The 16,169-nt window shown below is 46.9% G+C and overlaps 2 protein-coding genes across 2 annotated transcripts in view; both read right to left on the bottom strand.

Annotated features, from left to right (window-relative positions):
- LOC104403746 (serine/threonine-protein kinase TNNI3K) overlaps positions 1–6,482 on the bottom strand; it is a 29,440-nt gene extending 22,958 nt beyond the window's left edge. Inside the window, exons 1-4 of the mRNA XM_010011984.1 lie at positions 6,443–6,482; positions 5,715–5,823; positions 2,018–2,103; positions 669–766 (exon numbers count right to left, since the gene is read on the bottom strand). Coding sequence (XP_010010286.1) covers positions 669–766; positions 2,018–2,103; positions 5,715–5,823; positions 6,443–6,482 — 333 coding nt within the window. The remainder of the gene's footprint in view (positions 1–668; positions 767–2,017; positions 2,104–5,714; positions 5,824–6,442) is intronic.
- A 6,400-nt stretch (positions 6,483–12,882) lies between these two features.
- On the bottom strand, positions 12,883–15,381 carry FPGT (fucose-1-phosphate guanylyltransferase; the record flags this gene model as incomplete). The annotated part of the gene is made up of 2 exons (XM_010011985.1): positions 12,883–14,327; positions 15,289–15,381. Coding segments are annotated over 2 exons (1,538 nt in total), but the record flags the coding sequence as incomplete, so codon positions are not given.
- Between the last annotated feature and the right edge of the window lie 788 nt (positions 15,382–16,169).

Genomic DNA, 16,169 nt, shown 5'->3' with positions numbered 1-16,169 from the left:
TTCCTGCTGCCTCTGGAATTGGGTGTTTGGGTTAAAGACCATCTGTCACGTCATGTCCTCTGGCAACACCACTTATGGATCAAGAGTGGCACACAGGTGCCATCCTGCTTAACCAGCTTTGAACACACAGCAAATGGGAGCTGCATCTGCCATGGGAGCTCTGCAGAGGAAAGAGGCTGTGTGAGCTTATGGCACCTATGGGATGTCTAAGTGTGGCACGTTACAGTCTAGAAAAGCTCCTAAATGTGATCTGAATTAGCCATAAAAATCCAAGTGCTTTGGGGGCTGGTCTATACATGGATTCAATCTCTAAGATGCTCTATCTCAAAGTAAGGATCATAACAATTCTTTAGGAAAGTGCTGCCTTTGCCCACTTTATTCCTCGCTGCAGTTATTGTTGAGTCTCAAAAGATAAATCTAAACAGTGAGGAAAATTAATACTGCAGCTGAATGAGGAATCAATATTTCTAAAACAGCATCATACCCTCATGGATGATACTGCAAAAGCACCTGCTGATTCCCTGTGCTGGGCTCTGCACAGGTCATTTCCCATGCACTGTAAATGTGAAATCTGCATTTTCACCAGAAGTAGCAACTAGAGACTCCAACCAGGTGGGTCACCCAAATAAAGTGCTCAGATCGGACTTCTTTTCACCAGTTCAGTTTACCTTATAAGCTGCCAAGTGCAGAGCTGTAAACCCATTTCTGGTTAATCTGGATGGGCGCAGTCCTTTCAGCATGAGAGTTCTGATGTGGGACTTGTTACCTTCAGAAAGAAAAGGGAAACAAAGTCATGTGCAGAGAGGAACGTGCAGAGGAAGTAAGAAACTTCTGTGTGAGCTCGAAAGCAAAGAGCAGTTGTGGCCCAGCTGCTGGCCTGAGGCAAGCCATGAAGCACATCTGAAACCTCCAGCCGGCACCGGGCACCACGTCCTGGCCCAGCCCAGGGCGGCTGCAGACCTGGCCATGGCCCGGCCGTTTGCTCACACTTCCACGGGGTATTAAGGAGAGATGAACCTGTACAGGAGCAAACCCCTGCGTCACATCCTCACCGCAGAGGTGCTGCACTCCACAGGGCACTAGATGCTGCCGGACTGGACTTCTCAGCCACTGCCCTTCTCCGCTCCTCCAGAACTGGAGCATCGCTCTCCCCTTCCACATGGCATCATAACAGGCACTGGTGTCACCTCTGGGTCTGACCTTGCACTCTGAGAGTAAAGATCCACTGCGTTTCCAGCAGCACAGGATCAGGCCCTCCTTCACGATGGCATCTAACTGAGATGGAGCAAATCCTTTAGGAGTGTTATTAGTCAGGATTTGCAGAGCTGAAACCCGAGAGTAAATTCTCTTTGCCTCTCAGCTGATTTTGGCTCTTGTATAACAAGAGCAAAATGTGTGCATGAACCAATGACCCACTATGGATAAGAGAGCAGCAGTGCGGATCAGAGTGGAAAATTCCACCATCAGTGTGTTTTTATGACCACCCCAGCAGCCATCCTGCACTCTTCCCTCGTTTGCTGCCTGCAAAAATCCTATCAGCTGCTATTTGCACTAAAGCGTTTGGGTTGTTCTTCTTTTAACCACCATGAAACGAAATACAGGTATTTTCATTGCACTGGAAAAATGAGTGCTGTAGGTATGGCAAAGGATTGCTAAAGTAGGTGCCTCTCCTGGAGTCTGGCATGTGCAGAATACAGCAGTGTAGAGTAACACTGCACGAGCGGGGATTGATGAGCCGATGAGGACAGCAAGTTGTGAATTACTTGAACACTTGCAGCAGAATACATGGCATTATCAACCAAAATTCTTGTTGGTCTGAAGCATCAGCGACAACGTGGCTCAGTGTAGATCGAGTCACCCCCTTCGGCAGTGAGGTTCAGAGTCACGTTGTGAGGTGCTTAACCAGCTGTCAGCAAGGACAGCACGGGAGGAAGCTCCCTGAAAACACCCTCTTCCTGACAGTTATCAGACCCCAAACCAGGAGCTGTGTAAAGAACAATGGATTTCAAATACCTACCCCCACATATGCAGCATAAATGGAGAAGAGAGAGCCCATTTTCTGTGCGGTAATTCAGATTGACTTTGCAGAAGGCTTCATCAGAGCTGCAAAGAGAGGGTTTACAGATAATCACTGTTTCCATCTCTCATACATCCCCTGCCATTTGGAAAAGCTTTCAAACAGAAATCTCAGTGCAGTTTTTGAGACCTGGGGCTCAATTTACAGCCTGTTTGCACTCTGTAAGTCTGGAAACACTTGACACACATCACGCGGGAGTCCAGATTTACTGTTTTCTGAACAACCCTGCGTTTCAGTCACAGCAGAGCCTGAATTCAACTCAGTTAGAGAAAAAAGAGGAAAGACTCCTTAGCAAGAGAAATGATCCGTGCAAAGCTGGTTCTGAGGTGATGCAATAACAGCTGAGACAGAGTTTAAAATCTGTGTGCTTGCTCTAAAGTGATGTGCTGGGCACACACAGAGCTGGAGGCAAAAGAGCCGAGTAAGGAGAACACCCACAAATGATGTTCCCCAAATGAGGTCACAGAAACACCATCAACACATGATCTATGGGAGCACGTACATGGAAGGAGTCAATGACTAAAGGCAAAAGGAATAAAGGAGTCTTTCCAGAGCCACATTTCTGGTGGAGGATTTGCAGTTCCAGGGGCACATCAGCTCCTGATATCCAGGCTTGTCTGAGACCTGTGGGGACTACGGGAAGACATCTCTGCACTTACAGTTCTCAGACAACTGAACGTCACATCTTGTGACACTGACAAAGTGGAGCTCCATCTATAGTTTAATTTTCTTCCACATCATCGGTGGAGAGTTACATTTGAATACAGCTTCATGATTTCAGAGTGCTTCCCAGCCACACGAAGACGAAATAAATAGTTAAAATGAAGTCATTGTTATCAACATGTTTCCAATAAAGTAACTCTTACATAGGATCCATGTCAAGCCTGACTCGTTGAAAGACACGAGCATTTGCACTTGATGCCCTGTTCTTTTTTACAAAACAAAGAATGTGCATAAAGATGTCAAAACCTATGATTTTATAGTTTGTTACTTTCCATGCTTCTCATGATGGAATCCAGGAGTGGTTTGGGTTGAAGGGAGCTTAAAGCTCCTCCAGCTCCAACCCCTGCCACGGGCAGGGACACCTTCCACTAGAGCAGGTTGCTCCAAGCCCCTGTGTCCAACCTGGCCTTGAACATTGCCAGGGATGGGGCAGCCACAGCTTCTCTGGGCACCCTGTGCCAGCGCCTCAGCACCCTCACAGGGAAGAGCTTCTGCCCAAGAGCTCATCTCAGTCTCCCCTCTGGCAGGTTCAAGCCATTCCCCTTGTCCTGTCCCTACAGCCCCTTGTCAAACCGATGTCCTGTTGTACAACACCTGCCAGGGCTCAGAAATGAAGTGCTGCACAGAATAAACCTAGAAGAGGCAGCAGCCACAGGAATTGCAATAAATATTGAAATGATTTATTGTTTAAACTAAATTTCAAGTGAAGACAAAGCCAGAGACTTCCCTTTACTTCTCCTAGATAAGTCCTTCCTAAAGGAAATCCTGCTTGTTCAGTGTGTGTTATCATTCTAAACCAGGAATAAATCCTGTGTTTTCTGATTCTTTTTCAGGAAGAGTGACAAAGTTCATTTGGAAATGTTAAACCACCCTGTTTTTCTGGGGTTTATGTTGAAAGAGTGGCCTGGGTTCAGCTGTTAACACTGAACCCAGGACAAAGAGACAGTTTTAACCTCCAAAATGTGGAAGTTCCTTAAGCTGGATACTGAAATCTTCCACTTCTCCCATATTGAAATATAATAAAACATTTCACTTTGCTTTAACGCTGTGCAATTTGCACATGTTTTGAGTTCTTACAAGCAGGCAAAATGATAATGGGTTTGTGGGAAAAAATTGCAAGGACAATTTTATATATTAAAAGCTGTGATTAAAAGGCCCATATTGAAAATGAAAACTTGCTCAAATGACTCCACTCAGGGCTGGTTTTACCTCGGTGCCATCCTAGTTCATTCCCTTAAGAGTTAATCTTGTGGTTTAGGGAAAAAAAATCCTGACTTTTCACTTTTAGGGTGTATTTTTAGTTAAACCATTGCACTCAGAGCTCTGAGCTCCAAGAACAGAACAGGGACAGCTTTTACCCAGGCCCTGACATGTGCTGTGCTACTTATACATGTACTTCTCACTATTGCAACTGTTGGGTTTTCTGTGGCACTGGACAGATGCCCGTTGAGTGCAGTGGGAATGATGGGGAGTGCTGGCAGCTCACTGCCAGGCTGGCTCACTTTTACCCTGCTTATGCTCTAAACCTTCCAGAGCAGGGACTCGAACAGCTTCTGGTTTCATCTCCCCCAGGTGAACTCCCTGCGTTGCCCTCGCTCCAACAACCACCCATGTTCTCAGTCCTAAATCTTTTAAATAAATGAATTTGTTTTAATAATGGGGAAAAACTATGAATTCCTCTGCTGCTTCAGCAATGAGCAGTGCTCCCAGAATAGCCACTGCTGCTGCAGAACAGGTCTCATATAGTTGAGATGGGTTGATTTTTAACACTGGCCATGTCTGGATTTCAGATGCCACAAAACCTGATTTCATAGCCATGGGCGAAGGCATTTTGAAAAGAGAACACTGCCTGACTACACAAACACCATTTCCAATGCAACGTTAACCAGTATCATTAATTCCCACCCCCTCTGTGGGAAAGAGCAGTGCCCTTCATGTAAGAAGCAGAGTTCGGCTGGCATCTTATTGAGGCTTAGATGGGCCCCTGCGGCAGACTGCTAAGCTGTACCTTCAAAGTCTGCTAACCTCAAAGTTTGGGGTTTCTGTGTTCTTACACCTAACGCAGGAGCTGAGCACTGTTACCATACTTACTCTTAGATGTTTTGCTCGTCTAAAATAAAGAGAACTCTAGCTCCACTTTGTTAAGATATTCGTTTTACTACTAAACAGGCTTAAAATGAGGCAAGTACTGAAGTACTTTAATGGATCATGGCCAAAGTGGTCCATGAAAGCCCAATGTCCTCTTTCAATTCCCAGGCTCCATCAGTGCCAATTGTGCTGGCAGTGAGCACAGTAAATGATTTATGAGACCAGTTGGGGGTTTTTTTGAGCTTGTAATTTATTTCTGATTAGAATCCCCTGTTTTTCCAAGGGCGTTTGATGTCTGGAATTATTCACCTGATCATGATCTTCACATCCTCACAGTCACTGAGCTGTGTGGCTCCTGCATTTCAGCTTTTCAGATAATGAGCATATAAATATATATTACCTCGTTGGGTGACCTTGGTTGGTGGCAAGTGCTGCCCTGAGAAAGCACTTACAAACGTGAACTTGAAATGCACTTTCAGAAGACAACCTGCTTGTGTTTGTTGAGAATCTGTGACTCCAGCAATATTCCTGCCTGAAGAACCACATCAGCAGAACTGGGAAGCACCCAACACAGTTCAACAGCCCGTTAGAGCTGACTGACTTACACAAGTATATAGGCATTTGCTGTGAGATACTGGCATCAGTAACTAACAGCCACTACCTCTGGCACTGTGTTGCAGGACTCTGTCCCAGAAATAGCCATTAAAGAACATGCATTTGTACATGACAAAGTCCTTCCATGAGAAAACACCTGAAAGTGAAATTGCTGTTTAATGGCAGATATTCCTTTGAAAGAAATTAATAACAGGTTTCCAGAGTATTTTACCTAAAAACGTGCTTCAGTTCTGCCAGCTCCTTCTCTTTGATTTGCAGGTCATCCTCTAACCGCTCTATGATGATAGCATAGGATTCACTCACTTTTTTCTTCCATTCATCTGCCAACAAAAAACCCGATTCATAAATCACTTCAGAACACATCAAACCCAGGAACTCAAACCATGATGTCCCAGTAACCAAAGCACTTGATGTTTAAACACCCAGTTGCAGAGTTTCATATAGTTTTCCATTAAGTGTGGAAGTTTAAATACTGCAGCCAGTAAGCTGTTCTTGCGGCAACCAATATAGACACACATACACTGATTTCACAGACAACTACTACATCTGAATCCTTATCAGGAATAGTCTAACTGGAGCGAGAGCAAACTTAAAGCTTAGGTTGCATTTGTTAGCTCTTAGTTTCTAAATCTGAGCACAGACACACAGCATAAAAAAGTTGGAAGTTTAAAGGTTTTCCTAGTGAAGTACAAGCTAAAGCAATGTAATAATCCAAGTTAATATGATCTTCATAAAGAAATCTACTTTACTGTCTTTCTGCCTTCTTTCCCAGGGTGTACACACAGTTTGGGTGAAGCCTTTCTCTTGTAAACCAAGAACAATACAACACCACAGCCTTGAACCCAAGAGTAAATTACCAATGAGTTATTTCCTGAAATAGCATTTGCTCCTCGCAGATGGATGTCTGGTGGGCAGCATTAAAAAAGCAGCATTCATTACCAGTGCAAGTCTGGGTTGGTCTGGACTTGTAATTTCCCATTTGTCCAATATATCTTCTTTGTCTCAGCAAAGCTCTCGCAGTAACGCGATTCCTTGGTCAGGAGCAGGGACAGTCCTCCTGAAAAATGCTTTTGATAGTCACTGGCTAAAAATAAACCCTGTGCCAACTGGAATGTCATGCAACAAAGACAGGGAGAGGAACAGCCTGCGCGGCAGCCAGCTGCGCAGAACAATGCTGGTACCTGCTCAGCTTCCGTCCCAGCCCATGCCCGTGTCAACAGAAACAGAACCACCTCCTGCCACCTGCTCATCACCCAGTGCTGCTGCTGAGGTGGGTATTTCGGCAGCTTGCTACCAGCTCTGTAGAGGAAGAGGAATTTAGGAAGCTGACTCCCAAGGGTGCTTCCAGGATCCCCAAGAGGTGCTGGGGTCCCCTCTCTGGGGAGGCCAGAGATGATCTCAACTCCTATCAGCAAAAGTCTGTGCTTCAGAGTGGTGGAAGATTTCATAATAGGGAAATAACCTCCTTGTCACCCGCACAAACTGCATGTCCTCAGAAACGCGGTCAGCACAGGTCTGCTCAGCCACAGCCTACCCTCCTCACGTCCGTTTCCTTCCCTTTTCTACCAAATGGGATGAACTTCTTCACATCTATTGTCCCAGCCAGCTGGGGGGTTCACGCTGGTCTCTGTAGGTGCCTCTTTTCCTCCTTCAATTGCTTTGCAAAATTGTATTTGGTGCACATATACATGTACAAATATACACAGAGTCATAGATTTGTAAATATCTATATATTTGTATCTGTGTATATACCTATTCTGTATTTAACATGTGCTGACTGACCTTGGCAGCTGCTCTGTGTTGAAGTTGGTAGTTTTATCAGTGAAGGATTTCAGACAAGAAGACAAGTCCATACAACTCACACACATACATCCTCACCATGTTGCATCCCCTTGTAAACAAACCTGCACCCTGAGAGCTCCTGACACAGCACGAGCTCATCCCTTTATTTGCACTGATCTATAGGTAAACCCAGGATGTGTTTCAGAAGACTTTGACAATACACCCTGAGATATTCAACCAGGTATTTGCAAGAAGGAACCATCCTGGTGGCAGATCCTCCACATCCAGTTGCCAAGCAACCGACTGCACTGGTGATGCGCACCCAAGTGGTGGATGCAGCACCCAGGGAGGTATCTCCTCTCCCACTGCCATCAGTAGCCAAAAGCGCTTGTTTTCCTTCCAGTGCCTAAAGGGGCTCCAGGAGACCTGGAGAGGGGCTTTGGACAAGGGATGTAGGGACAGGACAAGGGGAATGGCTTGAACCTGCCAGAGGGGAGATTGAGATGAGCTCTGGGGCAGAAGCTCTTCCCTGTGAGCTGCTGAGGCGCTGGCACAGGGTGCCCAGAGAAGCTGTGGCTGCCCCATCCCTGGCAGTGTTCAAGGCCAGGTTGGACACAGGGGCTTGGAGCAACCTGCTCTAGTGGAAGGTGTCCCTGCCCGTGGCAGGGGTTGGAGCTGGAGGAGCTTTAAGCTCCCTTCAACACAAACCAGGCTGGGATTCTGGGAAATGCCAGGAAAAATAATGCGGAAGTGACAAAATGGTTTCTGGTGCTCCTGGATGCCTGAGGAACAGTTTTCTTCCATCCAGACCAAGCAAATCCTGACAGGATGGACTCCAAAACCCAGGAAAAGTTCCGTTCGCTTTTGCACAGAAAACACATTTTAATACAACAGCCTTATAAAGTAAGTGCATTAAATTTCCATGAGATAGAGATAAAATGATTTGCTTTAAAAAAGCAGCAAATACCTTGTATGTTGTTTATATTCTAGTACCATCTACTTCATGGAAATCTATCGAAAAGAAGCCATCAGTTTTGTGCCATATTTTCCTCACTTTTTGCATATATTTGTGTGGGTGAATATTCATTCCTATGGACACTCAGGGAGAGCTCTGGCAGCTGCAGCACCGGAGGCTCATCCGGTCAGTCAGCAGAGCCAATGCAACACCATGAATGCAGCTTCCAGGTGAATTCTGCACATTCAGATCCCACCTGCGGGGCAGCTGCAGAGTAACTGAGAACAGGGACAAAAGGACAAAAGGAGTAACTGCAGAGCATTTGCAAACAGAGAACAAGGAACAACGGCTCTGGTGGGCAGGTTCTAATCCACATCTACACCAGAAGCACTGCACCCCCGGGCAGCGCTCCTCGGCGAGCAGAGCCCTCGGCTGCGGCGCTCACACAACACTGAGCTGACCGAGCGCCTCTGGCTGATTGCTCAGCAGAGTCACTGCAGTTGCATGGCTGGCACATGCCAGTGACGTGTCCAACCCTGCAAGAGAAACATGTGAAGGCTTCCTTTCCCACCTCTGATTCCCAGTGTCTGCCACGGAAACGCTTTACAGGACCAAGCCCTTTGAATGGTCTTTATTTCAAGTTAGTTAGAAGATAGCCATACCCGTCGTTCACTCTGGGAGGTGGGAAGTTGCTCCCACACATTTCTATGTCACTCTGGTGACATTCTGACCTGTCACAGGAAAGGAAAAGGGCTCTAAAAGAAAATGCACCTTTATGAAAATGAAGTATGAGGAATTGGTTGGAACTGGATGATCTTTAAGGTCCCTTCCAACCCAAACCGCTCTATGATTCTATGGTTCTATGAATTCTGTGGCCCAGATAAGGAGCGGGTGGTCTCATGGCTTCCCTGGGAGGGGATTAAAAGGCACGTGTAGAGCAGTGCTGCTGGTTCTGCTCTCACAGTGCTGCAGTGGCGTTTGCACAGGATTCATGTTCCACGTGTGCAGTGATCAGAGCATGAAGCTGCTGCACCGGGGACTTAGGAACAAGTTTGCCTGGGGAGCCCGTCCGGGACAAGGATGCTCCCGGTGGATCTGGGTGGTTGTTGGTGCTCACCTTCCTCCATCGCTCCCCCGGGTCCTGCTGGCACGATCCTCTCAGCTGCTCACTCTGGCTCCAGCCGCCTCTCTCCTGTTCTCTTTTAAGGGCCTAACTCCTCAGGTTTCAATTCCCTGCCCAAAAGGTGACTGAAAGAATCCTCCTCTCCACTTGCACAGTGTAACACATGCAGAAGGGCTAAATCCCTGATCATTGGAGCATGCTCCCAAGGCATTCAGGGAAATCATTGAGACGATGTCCATTATGAGGCCCATTATTGCACTACACAGCAAACCTAATTAAATAAAGCAAGCTGACATGAATAAAATCATTAAACACTCATCTTGGTTTATTTGAGACTGCACCAGCCTGAGATGCATTTCAGGAGAGATGGAGCCAGGCACTGATCTAGAGGCCTGTATGGAAACTGTGTCCAGCCAGGAAACTTGGGAGCCTTGTGAAAGTCAGACTCCAGACTGCAACAGATGCTCCTGTTCCTCCTGCTCTGGCCTGATCGGCACTCCGAGCACTGCATCCTTTATTGCTCAGACTGGAGGGAACCCCTGGACCAGGATGCCATAGATCAGAATCTGATACTAGAAACCAGTAACCCCACAATTACTATTATCTTGCTATTAGATTTTATTGCGTGGCCTTGCACAAGCTTCTCAGTTTCCCTGGCACAAGATTATCCCAGCTGGTTGCATGAGAAAACAGTTGTCACCTACCTTTACAGCACACTGCGAAAAAGATGGGCTGAAGTTTGTACCATGCAACATGAATAGAATACAAACAGATACTGCGTACATCAACTTGAGATCATCATCGTCAGGAAGCGTCCAGGCTGAAGCCTTTTGGGTTTTAGTAAGATTTGGTCACACCATAACATAGCCCTTCTTGTAAGGGCTAAGTTTGTTCTAGCTGAAAACCACATGCTTCATTAATCACTGCAAAAGATTTACCCAGTGCCTAAATAAACATCATTTTTCAAACGTGTCATCAAGGATACATACAAATCACAGAACCCCAGACTGGTTTGTGTTGAAGGGAGCTTAAAGCTCCTCCAGCTCCAACCCCTGCCCCGGGCAGGGACACCTTCCACTAGAGCAGGTTGCTCCAAGCCCCTGTGTCCAACCTGCCCTTGAACACTGCCAGGGATGGGGCAGCCACAGCTTCTCTGGGCACCCTGTGCCAGCGCCTCAGCACCCTCACAGGGAAGAGCCCTGGTGCAACACTCACCACTTCACAGGAACTTGGGTCATTCTGACACAGGGGCAGGGCTAAGGAAAGACAGGGAAGGACAGAACATCCCAGAACAACGCTTTCTGCAGGGACATGAGTACCTGCTTCTGACCCTTCCCGGATGCAGCTGGGTCAGCAGGTTGGAGCAGTCTCAGGCAGGACAGACATGGGAGCAGCATACCAGGAGGTCTGAAACGCTCTAAGACATACCCCTTCCCCCTCCTTGTGCCCTCCATGGACTGACAGAGCCTGGGGCAGCCTGCTGAGACCAGCATTCCACTCTCGATCCCTTCTCTTCCTGGAAGGAACACCACTTCCAAGACCATAGCAGCTGCTCTTCAATTGTGTCCAGCAAAAACACTCCCCACAGGCTGTGGGAAGTTCCTCATAATTTTTCCCCATTACTTGGGTCTCAAAAGCAAACCCATGTTCTCCTTACACCAGACCGCCTGCAGCTCTGAAACACCCACCTGGGACTTAGGGAATTTAGAGTAAACATGACTGTGACAGTTAAAGTGAATAATCATGTTAAAAGCAAGTAACTCCCTTGCACTGTCACTGAACATCCAGAAAGCTTCTCTGGCAGCAAAGCCTCCAGCAGGGAAGTCTTCTCGGAACAGTTTGGTCTCCAGCTGAAGACGCAAAGTCTGTATCAAACATTAGTTTTTCTGAGATGATCTGTATGCTCTAACACAGGTTTTGCAGGTGGGGTAACACACAAACCTCAACTCCATGCTCCGAGTTCTGTGGCTATTTTTATTTTGTGACTTCAGGCATTTCCCTTTCAGTGTTTTCAAACCTGCTGCTCTTTCCATTGTTAAACTAGTATTTTAGAATGATCTTTAAAACCTCTCTTTGCTCAGAAATGCTCCTTATTCCTTTGATGTCAACCTCAGCAATTCTCGACCTCCCCAACTTGCTCCTTTGTGCTTCCTTTTGCTCAGGAGATGCTCAGGAAAAATCCTGTGTCTCTTGAAAGGTTCCTTATTACTGAGGAAGGAACCTGATGAAAGCTAAACCAGCTCAGGTAAGATTCAGGAGATACTACGCTGCTACCTTGCAGGTGGCATAAGAAAGGTGCTATGAGGGGATTCAGTTATGAGGGGATTCAGTCAGCAGAGAGACAAACACTGTTACACCGAAACATTCAACAAAACATGAAAGCCCACACATGAACGCGAGAGAAGGATGTGTGTGTTCGCAGTCAAACTGCACTGGTGGAATGCACAGCACACTCTAAAAACCAGCACGAAATGGCCAGAACAGAGTATAAAGATCACACTCACCTGTCTGCAGCTGGATCTGTGGCACCTCAGCTAGGAGCAAGAGGACATTCTATTAGCGAAGGGTGAAGAAAGGGATGAGAGAACAGACCCCACATGTTCTCTGGAGGTGGTGGTGGTACCACTCACACCAGAGAGCGTCTGTCCCCTGCTCCACTGGTCTGTGTGAGCACTGAGCATTGATGGGCAAACCCGTGCTACCTGTGGCTCTTTGGAAATTACTGGAAGTTCTTCTCCAAGAATTCCAACAGTTCAGTTCAGAGAAACACAGGATGCAGGGTTTCCTGTGGCACACATCGGTGAATCTGTGGCTAACAGAGCTGGGAGCTGCTCAAACTACCAGATTCCAAACAACTAATGGTAAAACCCCAGAACAATCAGTGTGTCTTGATGCCAGGTTTTGACCCCAATATTACCAAAGGAAAGAACAATCCCTCATGCAAAGCTTTTTCCTCTAATGAAAATCAAGGAAGTATTAAAAACATTACAAAACCAATAGAGAAAGAAAATGATTAATGCTTAAGACAGGGTGCCTGGATTTTAAAAGTACTTTTAATAGCTGTATCTGTTCCTATTTGACACATCACTGTATAAAGGCAGCATGAAAAGAGAGAAACACAAGTTATTGCTACATCACGCCATGTTGCTGCAGTTAACAGTCTACTCTGAAAAACTTCTAAAGCAGTTTTCAGTCAAATTTCCATGAACCAGTTCTGTATCACACTCTTCCTGACAAGGGCCACAGAACACAGTGATGTGCACCCCAGGAAGAGTCACCAATCACAGTTTGCAGAGATCTGAAATAGTTCAGTACTTCTCTCATCAGAAGAACAGTTTATCTGCATTTGCTGCATCATTCGTGTCATGCTACAACAACGCTGCTAATGCAGTTTCATTATTCCTCCTCTAATGAAGTCACAGACAAGATCTGTGTGCTTTTCTCTTATGATTTTCACAAGCTGGGCAGTACCAACCATTCACAAACCAACACAGGAGTTTTGTTGAAGCACTGTTTGTTCTACAGATCAGACTTCTCTTTTCGCCTTCGTAGATGGATTTCATCATGAATTTGCTTCCTGAACTTCATCATGCCTTCCACCTCTTTGCAGCTGAGCATTTCTTGCACAGACAAGCGCCTAAAGCCGTGCAATGTGAGGGGTGCCATGTGCTGCACAGAATGCACCATCTGCAGCGACATGCTGACCGATTCCCCCAGCGTGGGGCAGACAGGGAAAAGCCTCGCAGTCCACAAGCTCAACCCTGTGCTCCCACTGGAGAAGAGCTGCTCCGACACCTCCACACCCCAGATCTCCAGGCACTCCAGCAAGCTGACTCCAAAACACCGCAGTGAACCGATGTCTGACAGCAGTCTCACACTGCTCTTCAAGTTATCTTCCACACCAAACACCATGCTCACATACTGCACCTCATGGTCAGCTTTCACACACAGTGAGCTCAGGAAGCAGTGTGAAGGAACATCTACTTTCCCATTTATGTCTGACCCACTGATAATGCTGCCCTCCCCTACAGAGACCTCAGGTCCAATCCTGCAGTACTCAATGATGGATCCAGGTCCTACAAGACAGCCTGGCTCCAGTATACTGTGCATGACACTCGCTGACTGAGCCAAGGCCCTGTCAGAAAAGATGCTGAAGGCCACAGGCAATAATCCAAGTTCAAACTTCAGTTCGCTGTCAGATGTAAAATGAAACAAATACTCCTCAGTAGTTCCAAGGTGGTAGAACTTGGAGTTGCTTAAGACTACAACATTAAGTGCAGTTCCTTTGAGGAGAGAGTACAGCTTCTGCCGCACCTCTACCAACTGTGATCCCTCTTTTGTGATGCTACTTGTGTTTGTGGTGTAGCCTTGCGTGGCTCCGGGTCCCAGGGCCTGGAGGAAGTCACCATAAGCATCTATTTCACAGCAAAGAGTGCCCATCTCCTTATAAAATGCCAGCAGTCTCTTTGCAGTGCTATGGTCCATGTAAAATATACTGTCCGTGTACACACACTCAGAGCCCATTTCGGAGTCACCACGGTCTCCAGGGGCAGTCGGCAGAGAACCATTGCCTCTCATACACATGGCCCCGTGCTGCCGCATGGTCTCAATAGCAGGTTTGTGCAGGAAACGATGGCAGGACGTGTATTCGAGTCCTCCCTTTCCTGAAAAACTGGCTGGATCCAAAACAAACACTCCATGAGTGGTCCCCACCGTCAGGTCTGAAGGGTGAGCCAAGGCGGTGAACCCAGGCTTATCAAACGTGACTGTCTCCGTAACCCCAGTGCTGTACAGCTCGATGTCATCCGCACACGTAACCAGAACTCCTGGTTTCATGTGGCTGGGGAAATCGATGTACATGGCCAGCTTCAGGTCCAGCATCTGGTACATGGGATCACCCAGCGGCAGAGCTGTGAAAGCCTTTCCCAGGGCACTTGCATTGGGCAAGCGCTGACTGTAACCGCCTTGAGGAAAAGGACAGTTTTAGTTATACAGAGACACTGTGCACATGAGCAAAAGCTAAACCTCTGCAGCTCTTTTATGTATGCACAAGGGTTTAAAACCCAGTTTGGTCATATACTGAGTATGCACCAAAAAGTTGCAGATGTAAGAATACATAAGTCATTCTTCAAACATTTCTCAAAGCAGATCTGACCTGATGACCATAATTTAACATGCCTTGAATAACTTATGTTACAATAGTGGTTCATTTCATTTTGCCGTTACTTTGGAACATGGGCCACTTGTCTATAACTCACGTGAAGCAAGCAAATGATGCCTGATTTTAGCTTGAGAATAAGGAGGACCCCCAGCCCCACCAGTAATTTCAAGTCAGAGCTGAGGCAAAGCAGCAGTGGTTTGGGCAGGGGGTGTGTTGTTACCTGGTTCCTCTCTGCTCTGCAAAACTGATGCCCCTTCTGGAAGTGTTCTAGTTGGTAAGGTGGCGAGTGTTCCACCTGCCCGTAGTACCAAGGGCCTCTAGGTCCAACCCAAGGGGGCCACATGTTCCTTATGGGGCATTTCAGGGCAGCAGCTAAATTCAGACACTCCGAATTACACTTTTTCCCTCATGGTTTGATCGAACAACGCAAGTGCTGAGAAGAAATGCTCGAGTGACAGTGCTCTCTCCCAGCTACCAATCTAAATTCAAATAACCAGATCACAGAACCCCAGGCCGGTTTGGGTGGGAAGGGACCTTAAAGCTCCTCCAGCTCCAACCCCTGCCCCGGGCAGGGCCACCTTCCACTAGAGCAGGTTGCTCCAAGCCCCTGTGTCCAACCTGCCCTTGACACTGCCAGGGATGGGGCAGCCACAGCTTCTCTGGGCACCCTGTGCCAGCGCCTCAGCACCCTCACAGGGAAGAACATGTGTTAATATTACTCAAATTGCATACAATTGTAGTGTGAAATGTAAACCAGAATTTACCAGAATGAATTAGCAGCACAATAAAGGATGTCCATTTGTCACCATACAGGTCTTCCAGGCACTGAAGAACATGAAGAGTCGATCCACCATTTCCTAAAGAAAAAGTATTTTACTATCTGCCAGAAAGCAATTCTCAGGGAAACTTGATGCTCTCCCTGCCAGCTGCCCTCTGAGCACCCCCAGCACTGGACACAACCCAACCACAACTCCAGCACTGTTGACTTTTGCAATATGGATATGAGGAAAAAAGTCTGGGATATGAGGAAACGGTTTGGGATGTTTTTATGTGCTCCTAGAACTTAGAATTGCTGCATTTCTGAAAATCAATCTCTGCCTGTTAGTCTACACTGCAGACAGACCGCTGAGATTAGTTTCTTTTTACAGGAGCATGAATGAAGAATTACAGGGTGATGTTACAGACACTCAGACTACTTTCTTCTAAGGCTTTTGCTGCACATCAGGTAAAATACTAAAACACATCCTTCCCTGTGAGGGTGCTGAGGCGCTGGCACAGGGTGCGCAGAGAAGCTGTGGCTGCCCCACAGAGTCTCCTCCGCTCTGTGATTCTGTGGACATTCGAATTATTTAGACAGGCCGGTTAAAGTAAGTAACACTAATTTACAGAAAGCATGAGTTTGTGTTACTCGTATTCTATATGATGCACTTGGCAGAACCAGGCAATGCAACAACATTCACACCACCCTGACAGGGCCTCAGGTATTAAACCAGGAAGCGCCATGGCCAAAATGAAAGTGCCAAACGCAGCCACCCCTGGTGCCAGCAGCTGCACAAGGGAATCGAAGTTACATCCCATCTAATGGTTTTAGACCATTACACTTGTGGCTTAATTAACACTTGTGCAGCACTTTGGAGCGCTTGCT

The sequence above is a fragment of the Nestor notabilis genome, unplaced genomic scaffold (genome assembly GCF_000696875.1).
Source record: "Nestor notabilis isolate BGI_N333 unplaced genomic scaffold, ASM69687v1 scaffold4563, whole genome shotgun sequence".
Lineage (NCBI taxonomy): Eukaryota > Metazoa > Chordata > Aves > Psittaciformes > Psittacidae > Nestor > Nestor notabilis.
The sequence above is the reverse complement of the archived record's forward strand: the minus strand, read 5'-3'. Positions and strand labels throughout refer to the sequence as shown.